Consider the following 17170-nt stretch of genomic DNA (forward strand, 5'->3'; position numbering starts at 1 on the left):
CACACATTAAATGGGGAAATTCAATATCCTTGACTACGCATGGTATTGCAAACTTCCCAGGATCACTCTTCTTCGTCAATGTGATCCTGTGTTTCATCTTCTCTCTGACTTGATGAAACATTCTCCTAATGTCCTCCTCAGTTACCTTTGTTTCTCTGAAGAACATCCACAACCGGTGTGTGAAGTAAGCTTCATCAAAAGGTTTTTCGATTGGGATTCTGAGGACTCGTTTAGTGAAACCATCCATCTCCTTATCGTTAGCTTCCCTCTTAAGGTTTTTAGGAATCTTCTCCTTTCTTTTCCTTAAACTTCTCCCTTCAGATTCTTGTTCTTCTTGAACAGATTCTGGTGAACTATTTAAAGGGTTGGGTTTTGGTTTGGGTGGGTTTGCTAATGGTTTAGGTGGTGGTCTGAGTGCATTGATGTAATCATTATCGATTGAGGGTAACCGCACTCGGTATGTCAGAGGTGTCTGCCGATCGATGGGAGGTATGTTTTGACGATCGACGTCTGACTCACTCTGTCGATCGATGGTTGGTTCAACCGATCGATCGATTTTTTCATAGAAAGGGGAGGGTGGGTGAGGATGCTTAGCTGCGAATTCTTCATGAGTTAGAATTCGAACCGCATTGCATTCAGTCGATTTGGCAGATGACGTCGATCGATGACTGGAGTAATCCGTTTCATCGATCTTCATCATAGTCTGTCGATCGATGCAAGTTCTTCGACATCGGTCGACACCATTGGGATCCGCCGAGACTCATGGAGCTTTCAATTTCGAAATCTCCTTCCTCAAGGTTTTCATTTCTCACCACTTGCCAGAATTCATCATCTATGATGGCATTTACATGGTGTTTTCCTTTGTCGGCTCCTGCCTCTCTAGCGAAAGCTTCTTGCCTCTTTATAGTCTCGCCCGTCTGAATTACTTGGGATTCAAGTTTTCTCACCTGAGTCCCTAAGGTCTCGATTTTGGAGTTCAGATTGTTGTAGGCGGAGTCTATCTTACCGTTGAAATCCACGGTGATTTGTTGTTGTCCCAACAGTACTCGATCAAGCATTTCTTCGATCTTGCTTTCCTGAGTCTGGGGTGGTGGATTTTGGTAGTAAGAGTTCGAGTAGCTCTTGCTGTTGTTGAAGGGTTTTTGAAATTGTGAAGTTTGGTTACTTCTCTGGCTATTTCCAAAGAAGTTTCTGTTTCCACCCTGGTTTCCAAATTTTTGGAATCCGGTACCTCCGATGTAGTTCACATTTTCTTCTCCTTCCGTATCTGCTGCTTCTCCTTCAGCTGAACAGACTTGCTTCCTAAGAAGCTCGTGCACCACATATAACTTAGCTCTTACTTCGTGCATCTGTTCCTTCCCGATAGAGGCTACAGACTTCTTCCGTTCAGAGTCAGTGTTTTTGGTGCTGCTGCTGTTAGCAAGGTTTTCGATAAGTCTCACAGCTTCCAACAGATTCCGAGTAGTGAAGTTTCCTTCACTCGCCGTATCAAGGGCCATTTGATACTGTAAGGCGAGACCTCGGAAGAAAGTGCTTAGCAGCTGCACTTCGTTAAATCCGTGGTGTGGACAGTCTCACTGGAAGAACCTAAATCTTATCCACGCATCTTTGAAGGACTCTCCAGCCTTCTGCGAGAATGTGGAAATTTTGTTCCGAAGTTCTTCAGCGCGCGCCTCATCGAAGAAGTTTCGTAAGAAAGCATTCTTGATGTCGCTCCAGGATGTTAAAGATCCTGTGGGTTGCTGCCTAAGCCAGTGCATCGCTTCTCCATTCAGCGTGTATCTGAAGAGCTTGCACAGCAAGTAATCTTCGGGGAGTCCTTCCATCCGAATGGCTGCGATTAGATCCTCGAACCATTCCAAATGGTCCATAGGATGCTCGTGCGGTAACCCAGAGTAGGGTATCTGCGACACGAGAGTGTAGTATTGAGGCTTCATTTCAAAATTCTGCTTCTGGATCTCCGGAAGTCTAATAGTGTTAGTGATGGTTATGTCGGGTTAGAGTGTACCGGTTAGGAGATACGGTATCTTGGAGTATAAGTTAATAGATAAGAGATAAGTACGAAGTAGTTGTGACAAGTATAGATCTAATATGTTGAGATCTCGATTGTAACTAATATATATGTACATTGTACGTGATCAATACAACTCAGAACATTCACAACATCTTCTTCCTTAGTTTACATGGTATCAGAGCCTCTCAGAAATAAAATATCCATCGGAAGAAAGTGTTGAAAAAAAAAAAATACAAACATGTCCAAAGAAGTTGTTAAAGTTTCTAGTGGTGAAAACAACGTGAGTGTATTGTCACCGTATTTCCTCTCTCACTCAGATAATCCGGGAGTGTCCATATCTCCGGTCTTGTTGCCAGGAGAAAACTATGGCGAGTGGTCGTCTGAGTTGGAGAACGCGCTTCGTGCAAAGCGCAAGATTGGTTTCATTGATGGTACCCTGAAGATGCCAAGTGAGATCGATCAACCAATTGAAGCGGAGATGTGGAAGACCGTGAACTCTATGATTGTGGGGTGGATCCGAGCTTCCATTTCACCCGCGGTTCGCTCTACCGTGACTTTCACGCCAGATGCTCATAAGATGTGGGGTGATCTGAAGAGAAGGTTTTCAGTTGGTAACGCGGTGCGAGTACACCAACTGAGGTCAGAGCTGTCAGCATGTAAACAAGGTGGTTCTAGTGTTATGGACTACTTTGGTCGTCTCGTTCTGAAGTGGGAAAAACTTCACAATTACAAACCAGTTCCGAGATGTTCGTGTGGAGCATCAGAGAAGTTTGTAGCAGAGTATGAAAAAGAGAAGGTACATACATTTCTGATGGGACTAGATGACGCACGCTTTGGCAATGTGTGCACTAATATCACTGGAATGGAGCCGCTACCTGATCTCGACTCAGTTTATCAAAGAGTCGTTAGAGAAGAGAGACGTCTTCTGTCTTCTCGTGTGGAAACTAAGCAAGACGCGGTGGGTTTTGTTTCGAAGACAGAAGCTGGAACTGATGAGAGTGCAACAATGAATGGTCTGATCGCAGCAGTGGCTCGCAGTCGTGGAGGATCATTGGTGTGCTCTCACTGTGGACGTTCTGGTCATGACAAGAAGGACTGCTGGCAACTTGTTGGCTTTCCATAATGGTGGACAGAGCGTAATCAAGGTGGCGACCGTGGTGGTCAGGGCAAGGGAAGAGGACGAGGTCGGAGTCCTCAGGCTCGTTCTAATGTGGCACAGGCTGCGGCTGGTACGGGGGTTCCTGGCTTCTCTGCTGAGCAGTGGGCGTCTTTGAGTGCTCTACTCCAGCAACAAAAGCCAACGCCGATACCTGATAAGCTGAATGGTAAGCGACAAACGGGTGAGGTGATCCTTGACACTGGTGCATCTCACCATATGACTGGTGAACTTGGTTTACTCACTGATACAGTGGACATAGTGTATTGTCCGGTTAGCTTTGCTGACGGAAGCCAAGTAAAGGCTTCAAAGAGTGGTTTATTGCGACTTTTAGATACACTTACTTTAAAAAATGTGTTGTTTGTGCCTAACTTGAACTGCACGCTTCTGTCAGTTGCGAAACTGCTTTAGCAAACCGGGTGTCTAGCCATGTTCACTGACACTCTTTGTATCTTGTAGGACCGTTTTACGAGGACCCTGATTGGAGCCGGTGAAGAACGGGATGGAGTTTATGTTTATCGGGATGTTACTTTAGCACGAGGATACAGAGTTAAGGCCGCTGAGGACAAGACACTGTGGCATCGGAGATTAGGGCATCCCGCCTTTGGTGTTTTAAGTTCTTTACCTTTCGTTTCTGGTGTTTTTGACAATAAGGAGAAATTTGGTGGTTGTGACATTTGTTTTAAATCCAAACAAACTCGAGGAGTGTTTTCTGAGAGTATTAATAAAGCTTCCGTTGCATTTGAATTGATACATGTTGATCTTTGGGGTCCTTACCGCGAACCATCGTCATGTGGGGCTGTCTATTTCCTTACAATCGTCGACGACTTCTCTCGGGCGGTCTGGATACATTTGCTTCTTGAGAAGTCAGAGGTCAAAACGGTTTTACCCAACTTTTGTGCCTTGGTGCAAAGACAATTTGGACGATCAGTTCAAACTGTTCGAAGTGATAACGGAACAGAGTTTATGTGTCTTTCGAAGTACTTCTCAGCCAATGGAATCATTCACCAGACGTCTTGCGTGTCCACTCCACATAAAAATGGTAGGGTTGAACGCAAACATCGACACATACTTAACATGTCGAGATCGTTGATGTTTCAAGCAAATCTCCCCATCAAGTTCTGGGGCGAGTGTGTTCTTGCAGCTGCGCATGTGATCAACAGGACGCCGTCAAGCCTGCTGCATGGGAAGACTCCGTACGAGTGTCTGTATGGCAAATCTCCACGGTATGAAGACATCAAGGTCTTCGGGTGCTTGTGTTTCGCACACAAGACATCTCGTGACAAAGATAAATTCAAAGAGAGAAGCAGAAAGTGTGTCTTCGTGGGATATCCGTTTGGAAAACGTGGCTGGAAGTTGTATGATTTAGACAGTTGTGAGTTCTTTGTCTCACGTGATGTCGTCTTCACTAAGACATCATTTCCGTATGATGATATCGGAGCAGTTGCCTCCGGTGACGACACCACTCTGCCGGTGGCTCAAGAGACAAATATCATATGTTGTGAGCCGCCGCTGTTGGAGCCAAGGGGGAGTGTTGTTGTCGAACTAGACGTTGATGTGACTCCAACAGTGGAGCATCCAACTGAGGTCGAGACCACTGAAGCAGCAGCCAAGCCTTCTGATGTTGTCGTCGATGCAGAGAGAGAGGTTCAGTGACAGAGAGTGTTCAGGTGGAACAACTGGGGGAGAGGACATCGAGTCTCACAACCGTCCACAAGACTCAGAGAATATGTAGCGTACAACTCCCAATGTCTCGATAAACATAACACCACTCCTGCTTCGCCTGCAACACCAACAAGGTCCTCAGCGACGGTCCAAGGTACGTCTTCATATCCCATTTCTGCGTATGTCTCTGATGCAGTGTTCTCTGAGAAACATCAAGTGTTCCTTGCAGCCACATCCTCAGAGAAAGAACCAAGAAACTTCAAAGAGGCTATGCAAGATCCACGCTTCAGAGAAGCAATGTCAACTGAGATCGTAGCCCTGGAAGAACAGAGGACTTGGGATGTGACAGACTTGCCGTGAGGAAAGAAAGCGTTGTCTTGCATGTGGATATATAAGTACAAGTTTAACGCTGACGGTACGGTAGAAAGGCCCAAGGCTAGACTTGTAGTTTGTGGTAACAGACAAGTAGAGGGGGTAGATTACGACGAGACATTTGCTCCTGTCGCGAAGTTAACGACGGTTCGAACTTTGTTGGAGGTTGCTGCGGCTAAGAACTGGGAGGTTCATCAGATGGACGTGCATAATGCATTTCTCCATGGAGACTTAGAGGAGGAAGTTTAGATGCAGATGCCTCCTGGATTCGAGTCAGGTGAGTCTGGTCAGGTGTGTCGCTTGAAGAAGTCTCTGTACGGACTGAAACATGCGCCGAGATGTTGGTTTTCAAAGTTGACGGATGCGTTGAAGAGGTTTGGGTTTAAGCAGTCATACTCTGACTATTCTCTCTTCACATACATCAAAGGAGATAGATCACTTCGAGTACTTGTGTATGTAGACGATCTGATTATAGCGGGGAACGATGTGAAGATGGTGACAAAGTTCAAAGCGTATCTGAGTGACTGTTTCAAGATGAAAGACTTGGGGAAAGCCAAGTACTTCTTGGGTATTGAGATTGCGAGAGGACCACAAGGGATGTTCTTGACACAGAGGAAGTATGTACTTGACATAGTAGCGGATGCAGGCCTGCTTGGGTGCAAGCCAGTTGCGACTCCAATGGAGAAAAATCACAAACTCCTGTCGGACAAAGGACCGTTCTGTAAGGATCCAGCTCGTTATAGAAGGTTTGTGGGAAAATTGGTCTATCTGGTTATAACGAGACCAGAGTTGAGCTACGCAGTGCACGTGCTGTCTCAGGTTATGCAACACCCGAGAGAGGTGCACTGGGATGCTGTTGTACGAGTGATAAGATATCTGAAGGGGTGTCCTGGGCAAGGCATTATGTTGAAGTCAATAAGTGATATGCGTCTACGTGTGTTCTGCGATGCGGACTGGGCGGCGTGTCCTAAGTCGCGACGATCCCTGTCTTCGTTTGTTGTCTTGCTAGGTGACTCGCCTATCTCCTGGAAGACGAAGAAGCAGAACACGGTCTCTCACTCTTCAACTGAAGCAGAGTACAGGTCAATGGCAGCGGCATTGCGAGAGCTCAAATGGCTTAAGCGACTCTTGCGAGACTTGGGAGTGCAACACTCTGCTCCAATGGAAATGTTCTGCGACAGCAAATCAGCTTTGTATATTGCAGCCAATCCTGTGTTTCAAGAGCGCAGGAAACACATAGAAGCTGACTGTCATAGCGTTAGAGATGCAGTTCAAGACAAGTCGATCGTAACCCGACATGTTCGTACAACAGAACAGCTAGCAGACATCATGACTAAAGCGTTGGGAGCTCCTGCGTTTCACTACCTGATGGGCAAGTTAGGTGTTCGTAACCTCCACGCACCAACTTGAGGGGGAGTGTTAGTGATGGTTATGTCGGGTTAGAGTGTACCGGTTAGGAGATACGGTATCTTGGAGTATAAGTTAATAGATAAGAGATAAGTACGAAGTAGTTGTGATAAGTATAGATCTAATATGTTGAGATCTCGATTGTAACTAATATATATGTACATTGTACGTGATCAATACAACTCAGAACATTCACAACATCTTCTTCCTTAGTTTACAAATAGCTGATTTGTTGGAATAGTACTCATCTGGGCGATTGTAGTCGGCCAGTGGTTTCGATCGAGCGTCCTCATCTACAGGTTGAGCAGCTCTTGAGCATCAGCATCAGGGATTACAGTTCCCTGAGCATCTATTTTCTGACCTGTTGCATTACGCAGATGACCGGCCTGGTCATACAGGTTTCCGTTCTCATCCTGAGTTAGAATAATAATGTTTACCATTTTTGACGACACGGTATCGATCGACGTACGCGGTGTAGTATCGGTCGTTGTCGAACGATTGGGATCGATCGATCGACGATGATGGTCTGGTGTCGGTCGACGGTTGATTGTGCGTAACGTTGACCTCTACGGATGGTGCGTTCCAGATGAGCAGGATTGTCTGAGAACAGCAAGTCTTTCTCCTTGTTGCTTCTGGTACCGCTGGGCATGCACCTGAAAAGACAAGAAAAAAGATTATTAGAAAAGGGGGTAAAGAAAAGAATAAGAATTAATAAAACTAAATCTAATGGCGATCAAAGCTCCCCGGCAACGGCGCCAAATTTGATACCACTCAAATTACCCTAAGGAGTGTTACTCTCATCAAAAGAGGTTCAGATGTAGTACTTAGGGATCGAATCCACAAAGAGCTAGGGAACAATTAAATCTAGTGTTTATTAATTCTAAAGGTTGTAAATGTTTAAATGAAATAGCAATAGTAACAAGCGAGTAAATAATAAATGTAACTTAGGTTGGAAATGATATTAGATGCAGGGCCACTATTCAGGTGTTGGAGATTATAATTCCTATAGATGCCTAACTTTTGCATGCATGATATATTAGACCTCATTCGCTTAACTCAGTGATCAGCTGTCGCATGTACCACTGGTTAACAGACTAGATCTTGTGTCTCACCGGTTAGATGCAGACACAAGAGAGTGTCGATCGATAGTCTATTAAGACGTCGACCGATACACCTTTGCCAACATCGATCGATTGTCAGTTGAGGACATCGATCGACGGGTTCTAGCCAGGCCTATGCGCGAGTATGAAATGCCCTACTAAGATTCTAAATTGGCGGTTAGCCCTCTCTAGCAATCCTAATATAAAAGATAGATTTCAGGATGGGATAACAAGGGTGCTTGAATATGCAATCCTATGATCAAGTTCTAGTTAGCAAGGCTAAAACAAGCAATGAATACAAATCTATCATGAATATCACAACAAGGCAGATCTATAGTTTGGGGCTAATCCCACAAACCTATCTGAACCCTGGATCTAACAGTTGAACTACTCAAACATAGCAAAGCAATTCATATCAATAGAGAAATAAGAACTCGTAGAATAGATGAAAAGAAAATAGAAACAAGGAGTTCCAATCATAAGTGATCTTCTCTCCAAATGAAACTTGTAACAAAACTAGGTCTAGAAAGAAAAGCTCTCTTTGCCGTCAAAACACTTGCAGTATATATTCTACTAGGTTAAAAACTCGTCAGGGCATTTTGGTAATTTGGCTTGGCCTTGGTTTTTAAGTCTGCTGAATCCAAAATGTCGCGTCTGGTGTCTCGACATCGATCGATGGTACTTGTGTACATCGATCGATATTAATCTTCATCTATCGAGGCATTTCCTGATATCGATCGTCAGCAATGATGCGCATCGATCTATTATTCTTCCTCTCGTCGACCTCTAAGTGGTCAGCTCGGGTGAAATGTCCTTTAAGCTCCAAAATGCTCCAAAGTCATAGCTTTACTCCGAAATGCACCTGAACCTGAAAACATACCTAGAAGAGTAGAAAACATAGATATATATATATATATATAGTAAAATACTAATATACCTTGGATAAAAATGGGTCAAATCCAAGGTTTATCAACTATATAAGAGCTACAAAATCCCTCAAGCAAAGGATCGACTTCTCCAAGGCTTAGAGACTAGAACTAGACAGCTAGAATTAGGGTTCTTACTCAATACCTTGTAATCTTGTTTGTTCCATCTAATAAAAGTATCTCCAAGCCTATTTCTTCATTATCATCTCTGAATCCTAACGAAATACATACAAACGCCATCGGTTTACTAGCTTATCCATTGTTCCGTAGTACTCACAAAAGCCTACACAAAAATCACCTAACAGTTTGGCGCTAGAAGGAGGGGAGTAATCTAAGCTACGTGACGATGGGGGTGGATGAGCAAGACAATCCATCAGAATTTACCCTAAGAGAAGCCGAGCTTCAACGACAGATCGACGGACTGCAGAGCCAAGTAACCGACTTGCCCAAGGCTCAGAAAACAACCGAAAATCCAGAGCTTTCCTCCGAGGTTCAGAACCTGAAGGAAAAACTTGGTGACCACTCCAAACAGCTGGAGTTAAGTGTCGAGAAACTCAACCAACTACAGACGTAGAACGCTGCACTCCGAGAACAGAACAAAGCTCCCAACACGGCGAGCAACAAGAAGCGTCGCTTCAACACTCGGGTTCGACCTATGGGAAGCCTGAGCACTCCCAACACCGGAGAAGGCACCACTAACGCGACTCTTGCATCCGGGGCGGCCAGGGCAACACGAGAAGGGATCGAGGATCACCAGATCTACGAACTAGAGGAAAGTGATTCTGAACCTGAACCCGAGAAAGAAGAACTCGAGAAGACGGCAGCCGAGTCTTCCATAACCGCCCATCTGGAGAAGATGTTTTCCAAGAGGCTCGACACCATGCAATCCATGGTGGAACGTCTACCAGGAGTAGCTCCCCTAATCCAGAGGAGCAACTCCGACTCGTACACAGATACTCCCTTCAGGGAGGAGATCGCCTCAATCGAGATGCCTCGAAAATTCTCCTTCCCCAGCATCAAGATGTACGATGGTACTGGAGACCCCGACGATCATATCGCACAATATAAACAGAGGATGCTAGCGGTTGCACTCCCCCAAGGAGTCCCGTGAAGCTACAACGTGTAAAAGGTTCGGCTCCACTCTAATTGGACCCGCCTTGCAATGGTACATAAATCTCCCTACCAGGTCCATCTCTTCCTTTGTCTGCCTGGGCGACAAGTTCGAAGAACAATTCGCGAGTAGCAGGAGACTGGAGAAGACTTCAGACGGTCTCTACGAGATCCTCCAGAATCGAGCAGAACCCCTGCGGGACTACATAGCCCGTTTCAATCAAGAGAAGGTAGGGGTCCCCGAATGCAGCATCCCTACCGCAATCTCTGCCTTCAAGAGAGGCCTACTTCTAGACGGAGGGCTCTACAAAGAGCTAACCATGTACCCTTGCAAAACCATGGAGGATGTGCTATCCCGAGCGTGGGCAAAGGTTAAGTGGGAGGAAGACGTCGCTAGCCGCTCCAAGGCTCAACCCAAACATGATCAAAGGTTCACCCGATCAGACTGGGGAGACCGATAAGAAAGATCCTCCCAAAAGGGATCCAAGGACTCCAGAAGCAGGAACCAGGGCAGGTTCCAATACCGGCCATTAGATAAAGAAGAGGGGATGTCTGTGTCTTCTTGGCCCGATATCTGCCATCTCTCAATATCCACACCAGATCTGGTAAACACGCTGAGGTAAATGGGCCAACAGGTCAAGTGGCCCCCAAAGATGAAAGCACCTGACGCATTCCGGAACCCGAGACTCTGGTGCGACGTCCATCGCGATATCGGCCACAAAACTGAAGACTGCGTCGCCCTGAAGATTGAGGTCAACGAACTGCTCCAAAAGGGGCATCTCCGAGAATTCCTTTCAGAGAAAGCCAAGGCTCATCCTAACAAAGAAGCATCAGGGAAACCCAAAGAAGACGCACCAAGTTCACCACCTCGCCAAGACCGGGTGATTCATGTCATCTCAGGAGGCTTTGAAGTAAGTGGCGTGAGTCATGCAGCTGCGAAGAAGAGAACCCGTAATGCTAAACACGGCCTACTTCTAGGTACCGACGAGATAAGCTTCACAGCGAAGGAGCAAGAGAAGATATTAGCTCCCCACCATGACGCTCTAGTTGTCTCTCTCACCATAGCAAACTGTTTGGTGAAAAGAATACTAGTAGACAACGGGTCCTCCAACAATATCATCTTCCTGACGGCGTACCAAGACCTAGGGTTAGAGGAGAATACCCTGACGCGCAAAGTAACCCCACTCATCGGGTTCAGCGGCGAAGTCAAGCAAACCACTGGGGAGGTTGTTTTGCCAATATATGCTGAAGGGATCAACCTATCTACCAAATTCCTGGTCGTGGACTGCCAATCGGCATACAACATGATCTTAGGACGACCCTGGATTAACGACATGGGAGCAGTCCCCTCAACCCTCCATCAAATAGTGAAGTTCCCTACACCCTGGGGCATCAGAGCAATCCAATGAGACCAGGAGAATTCTAGGTCCTGCTACCATACCACCTTAAAGGGGAAAACCAAGGTCTTATAGCAATTACAGAGGAGACCTCAGATCCCGCCGAATCGGGAATCAGGGGTCAACAGTAGGGGCAATTTAGGAACCCTCTACAGAGTCTAGACCCTACATCCAAAACGCTTACAGAGAGCTTATGTCGACCGCTTCGCATGGTCTCCCCTAAAAACATGCAAGGTGGCACCTGCTCATAGAGTCTGGTCCCTGCAGGACCCTCGTCCTCCGCCCACATAGATAAGATAGCCAGAAGCTTCAACAGTTATCAACCGGTGATCTCACAGATAAACAAGCGGGGCACGAACACCTCGACAAAACCCCCTTGGAAGAGAGCTCCCAGCAGGCACCAGACGGATATAGGAGACCTCCGAACACATTTGCTCTAGTGGATGAATGCGACAACATGCTTCATGGAATCGCTGAAAACCTCCATCGATAGGAGACAGTGGCCCTCGAACGTCAACAACATAGAGATCCGCAAGGGCTGGGGCATGAAACAGCTCCCAAACGAGGTCCCTAGATTCAAAAAGATGCAGAACTTTACAGAGGATGAAAGAATCCTCCAGCGAAGACGTTCGTCTCAAAAGCAAATCGAACCCCACGGGTCACACAGCAATAAGAGGTAAAACATGGCCTAACCACCGAGGTATCTCGCAAGCTGATATCCTGTACGGTCTCCGGACCATGATTTATATATAATTATTTTATCTTTTATTTTAAGCATTATGTTATTCTACTCATATGTACGCTGAAAGTCTGCGGACATAGCCTATATAATAAAATAGTTCCGACTATAAGAGAGAGTACGAATACCATAATACTGAAAGGGGCAAACGAGCTGGATCAGGTCAGAGAGACCTCCGATCCTGGCTAACCCTCAATGATAAGTGGCACGACCACACAAAAACAAAACGAGTATGAGACATAAGGTAGGAACGGGTCTGCGCAAGCCCGAGTATGCCGTCAATACTACCTAAAACCTTTGTATAGCCTCAAGCATATTGGGGTCCCAAACTAAAATACCAAAAAAGTGAAAGATACATGTATTAAAACGCTACGTGCTAAATTAATACAGGGGACACGAGGTATAATATAGGGGACACAAGGTACAAGTGCAAAAGTCCGGGAGCACCTCAAAAGTATCATGTTTCTCCAGACGTGGAAAACAGCGTAAGTCTGGCACTTGGGTGTTTACCCACACCAGCACCCTCTAAGACTGATAGTGGCTTTCTGCAGAAAGCAGAGTGCAGTACGGGAACTCGATAGTGACTAGCTTCCGAGCAGTAGAATACGAAATCCCCATAGGTACCGGTAGAGGCCTCACCTAGGGTGGCAGCATATGGTCCCTTTAAAATACAAACAGAATGCCCCAAGGTTATCGAGAACTTTTGGGTCCCCATGAAGTCTCCGGGTCGTGAACAAATTTCTTCAGGACCTGGAAAAGGTAAACCTCCAAGTTCTTTATAATGCTCGGGCCCAACTCCAATACAAAGACGAAACCCACGGGTTAGATCAAATTTTAAGAAGACCTCAGGGTCCAAAGACCATGAGTCTAAAACAAGACCTCAGGGTCAGGAACTTATCCGTTCTCTTTACAACTTAATTCCGGATTCTGAGAGTTCCGGGCTCAGATAGGCTTTAAAGGTCAGAAACCTACGGATTCCCTAAAAAGAACCTCAGGGTCCAAGGGCCATGAGTCCAATTCAATACCTCAGGGTCCAGAATCTACGGGTTCTTAAAAAAGGGACCTCCGGGTCCCAACGTCATTTAAAGTCTCTAAGCGATCCCAGGGGCTTCGAAAGAGATTCAACCCGATGAGACCTATGAGGTCCGATCGTCATAAAATCCAGAGGTTCTAAGGAATCTATACTCTCAAGATCCCTGAATCCATATCTAAAAAGCATAGAAAGGCTCAAGGTTGACAAACGATTGGATCAACGCTTGACTCTCCAGTTCTTCGAAGACGATCCAAAATCCTAAGATCATCAGACCACCTGCATTTTTTCCAAAAGAAGAGACGTGCAAACAGAAGCAGAAAATCTCAAAAGGAAAAAAATGCGAGTCCAAAAGAAAACACTTCAAAACACCACAGCAGGGCCGTTGTTCAGAACGATAAGATAAAAAGGCACGAAGGCCCGATCCAAAAGTTTTAAAGCCCCCATCAGAGATAAATACAAAAAGATATCCCTTCACGGAGTTAAAAACGCAACTAGCAGAAATATGGATCAGTTGATAGGAGGATCATCGGCAGGAGGTTCTGATCCCCCCTTCATCTCATCACTACCAGGAACCTAAGGCTTATACTCGAAGGAAGGAGGTGGAAGTCCAAGGAACTCGGCTTCACTGATCTTCACCACCTTATATTGCCCAAAGGAAGTTATAGGATCCCAACGGTCGGTCTGACTCCCGCATCAGTTCCCAACGAACTACAACCTTAGCGTCATTCACGGCCTTCATCTTCTCAGCATCAAAGACTTCAGCGGCATACCTAAGTTCGCATATCTCCTCCTCCTTATCCTCTAGCCGTCGCCGTAAGGAAACATCCTCCGCTTCCAGACGTTCCCTTTCCTCATCCAAATTCTGCACTCTGAGCTTCCAAGCCTCAATTTCCTCATCCTTGGCCAGGATAGCGTCCTTCTCTTCACAAAGCCGGAGAGCCAACGCATCCCTTTCAGCCTTAGTAGCGCTTCTGATTTTCTTCCTCCCCTTAAGGTGGAACAGTTGAGACGCCACCTGCACCAACAAAACTCAGCTCTGAGCTCAAAAAGAAAGGAGTCGCGAGAGCAATAGGAAGATTATTACCTGGAGAACATCACCCTGAAGGGAGCGGACAACCTTGCAGGTATCCTCATCTAATAACGGACGTGTGAGACTCATAGGGAACACCTCCGAGTTCAAACTAGCCAGAGCCTTAGAGCAGCTGCGAGAGGCGGAGAAGCTGCTCTAAGGCGGAGAGGGAAGGCTTGAAAACAGAGGCTCTAGACCTCTTCTTAGAAGACAAAGGAGCCACAATAGGAGCTGCTTTGGGCTTACCACTTCGGGTAAACTGAATATTACTGCCCCCGGCAGAAACTGCCCGATGAATCACAGCCTTCCTCGCAGCCGTCACCTCGAGAGCTCTCTTATACTCCTCCAACGCCTCTGCACCCCTAGGGTCCGATATCATGCCTGAGGGACAAGAATCATTCAACAAAGAACGAGAAGGAAACAGGGAAGTTACAGATATGAAGCTTACCTCTGCTACTACACTGATCTAATGCTTCTTCACTCATAAGAAACAAAATCTCACGGCGATCAACAAGAATCCCCAACAACTGCTTACGTGCCTCCCTGAAGAGAAATCCGCGCGAGAAATATCTATGGAAGGAAATTCCGAATTTGTGTATGAGCATTACAACAAGGTAAGAGCCTCGGCTATGAGAGCTGTAGGCGAGATACCTAGTTGAGTCACAGCTCAAAATAACATAAACAGAAAGTTGCCTAATTGCCTAACATAAACATAAACAGAAAGTTCCTTCATGCTTCTCGCCTAGGACTCCTTATATACTCGCTCCTAGGTCGGTTTACGCTTTTCCTCTTCTGCCGTTAAGCCGTCATAGCCTAAAAATGGAGATATTCCATTTTTCCTGACCTTCGTAATTATCTTCGGAAACTTCGTATTTATCCACGGAAACTTGGCATTTATCTTCCCTTGCGAACCAAGCATAAACCATTCTACGGTTTATGAACTTTTGGTTAAGAAATCGTAAATGGGCTTCGAGTCACGTCTTTGGTCTCTTTGGGCCGTCATTTGACTCAAGGCGTTTATTACGGCTTCTTTCGATAAAAACGAACTTTCTACGGTTTTTATCGTAAAGTTCGATAGATGACTTCAAATGACGAGAAACATGAAGTGGGTTTGCTACGGTCTTCGGGGGATAGCACTAAAGAGTAGACGAGAATGCATGGATTCGTGTCGTATCGACATTTTGTGAAAGCTCGATCGCTTCGTAACGATCAAAACATGCTCGTGCTCGGTCGCTACGTAGCGACCGAGTGGGACGCACGCTCAGTCGCTACGTAGCGACCGAGCAGTACGTATGTTGGGGAAAAATATTCCATAAAGAGATTACTCCAGCTTCCTGCCTCTGGGTCCTGGGTCCTGCCTCTGGGTCCTGGGTCCTGCCTCCGGTCACGGGTCCCTGTCCCCGAGTCTGGAACCTTCCTCCGTCTTCCAGGCTAAGTGATTTCTCCTGCCTTAAGATAAATGGAAAGCTTCCATTGATCAGGTAACCAGCTTAGAGAAGAAAGAATCTTCCTAAATCCAAGAGAACGAGGAAGTATTCCAATATGATAAGCCGCCCTTGAAAAGAATGGAAATATTCTATTATCTAAGGATATATGGAATATTTCCAAACCCTAAGAGAAAGGCACGACTTCCACTATAAAGATAGGTTTCTAAACCTAAAGAAGGGGGAACACGTCCATCATCTATGAGAGAAAACATCCAGCTCTAGAGCTCACGAATTCGACAGCCGCCAAGGCTATATTTCACCCCGAGAAGAACTTCTCCTACGAGAAGTCTATGACAGGCTGATCCCGGCGATTACTACCATGAAGATGATGTCCTATGCTCTCTGTAGCACATCTACAACTCCACATTGATGTGTTGTGATTTTGCATAGTTTTAGCTTTGTTATTTCATATATATTCATGCATTAACCTTACATTTATTTGCATTTAGAGTCTATTGCATGTACATTTTCATCTTGTAGGTGTTGGATGAATTGTTTGGAGTTTTGAAGGTGATTAGAGCACAAAAGGAGCTTTCGAGGAGTCTTGAACCGAACGTGTGAAAGACAGGCATGGATGAAGGTCTTAAAGATATCTTTTGAAACTTGTCTTTTGGGAAGACATGGTAAATTGAGTTAGCTTTACAATGGAGGTGGTTTCAAGTCGTTTGGAGCTGTATTGAGGGATTTATGATCAAAATACTACACACATATCAGTATGACATTCCTAGCGGCCACCCTAGCAACATCAACAATAGCCTTCGAATTTTAAGCCTTTAGACTCATTTTTATTCACTTAAAACCTATAAAACTCATTACTATTCATTATTCTTCTTATTTTTGGTATTCTAAAGGTGTGTGCAACATGGAGAAAGTGGAGAAAACTTTAATGAGTGAGTTTTATCTCTTTAAAGCTTGCAACATGGGGGATGGGTTGTCTATCATGAGTTTGGTGGCTCTTTTGGCCTAACTTTCTCTACCTTTTCTGAAGAGGCAAGACTACTTTGGCCATATGAAGGGGCAAAAGGTGTTCTATAATGGAAGAAAGTGGAGAATAACTTTTATGAGTGTGTTTTATGCTTTATGCTTTCACATGATGGATGTGTTGTCATCCTCCTTTACTTAGGCTATAAAAGAGACTGCAAGGGGAAGGAGGAAGACACACAATACACAGAGTACAATACAACAAAGAGTAGAGAGTGAAAGTTTTATAGTTTCATATTTTGTATTTTGAGAGTTTGAGAGAAAACATTTGTTCTTGAGCTGTTCTTCATTGTTCATCATCTATTCTTGAGTTTTAATTTCGTTTTGCTTGTTTAATCCTTGTTTATCTTTATTCTCTGTTGTATCTACTTGAATATGCTTCAATCTATTATGAGATTAAGTGTTTTCATGGAGATTAGTGAGTAGTTTCCTTAAGAATTCATGGGTTAGGGAGATTAGAGTAACTTAGTGAAGATCTATGGTGTTATTGTATTAGATCCTTGTATGAACTTGCTTGTTGAGTATTTTTAATGCTTGTTTAGTCTTGATCACTCTAAACCTGATTTCTAAACACTTCTCATCAGACATGATTAGATGAAGTGTTTGAATCAACTCAACTAAGCTCTAGTGAGATTAGCCAAGGACACTTGATGTTAAAATTGCTAGATAGTTATTAAACTTGAACTTAAAGATTGCTTGATTGAATTAAGCCAA

General features: G+C 45.1%; 1 protein-coding gene, 1 long non-coding RNA gene and 1 other non-coding gene across 3 annotated transcripts; all 3 read left to right on the plus strand.

Annotated features, from left to right (window-relative positions):
• The first annotated feature begins 1554 nt into the window (after nt 1–1554).
• LOC125588149 lies at nt 1555–1660 on the plus strand. The gene has a single exon (XR_007324543.1). It is a non-coding gene; the product is annotated as a small nucleolar RNA R71 (small nucleolar RNA).
• An 8713-nt stretch (nt 1661–10373) lies between these two features.
• On the plus strand, nt 10374–11159 carry LOC106412615. Its single transcript, XM_013853533.2, has one exon. It carries the CDS (start codon nt 10374–10376, stop codon nt 11157–11159), a length of 786 nt encoding a protein of 261 aa, XP_013708987.2.
• Nucleotides 11160–15862: 4703 nt separating this feature from the next.
• Nucleotides 15863–16777, plus strand: LOC125587780. The gene is made up of 2 exons (XR_007324153.1): nt 15863–16188; nt 16327–16777. It is a non-coding gene; the product is annotated as an uncharacterized LOC125587780 (long non-coding RNA).
• The last annotated feature ends 393 nt before the right edge of the window (nt 16778–17170 follow it).

Source organism: Brassica napus, chromosome C5 (assembly GCF_020379485.1).
Source record: "Brassica napus cultivar Da-Ae chromosome C5, Da-Ae, whole genome shotgun sequence".
Lineage (NCBI taxonomy): Eukaryota > Viridiplantae > Streptophyta > Magnoliopsida > Brassicales > Brassicaceae > Brassica > Brassica napus.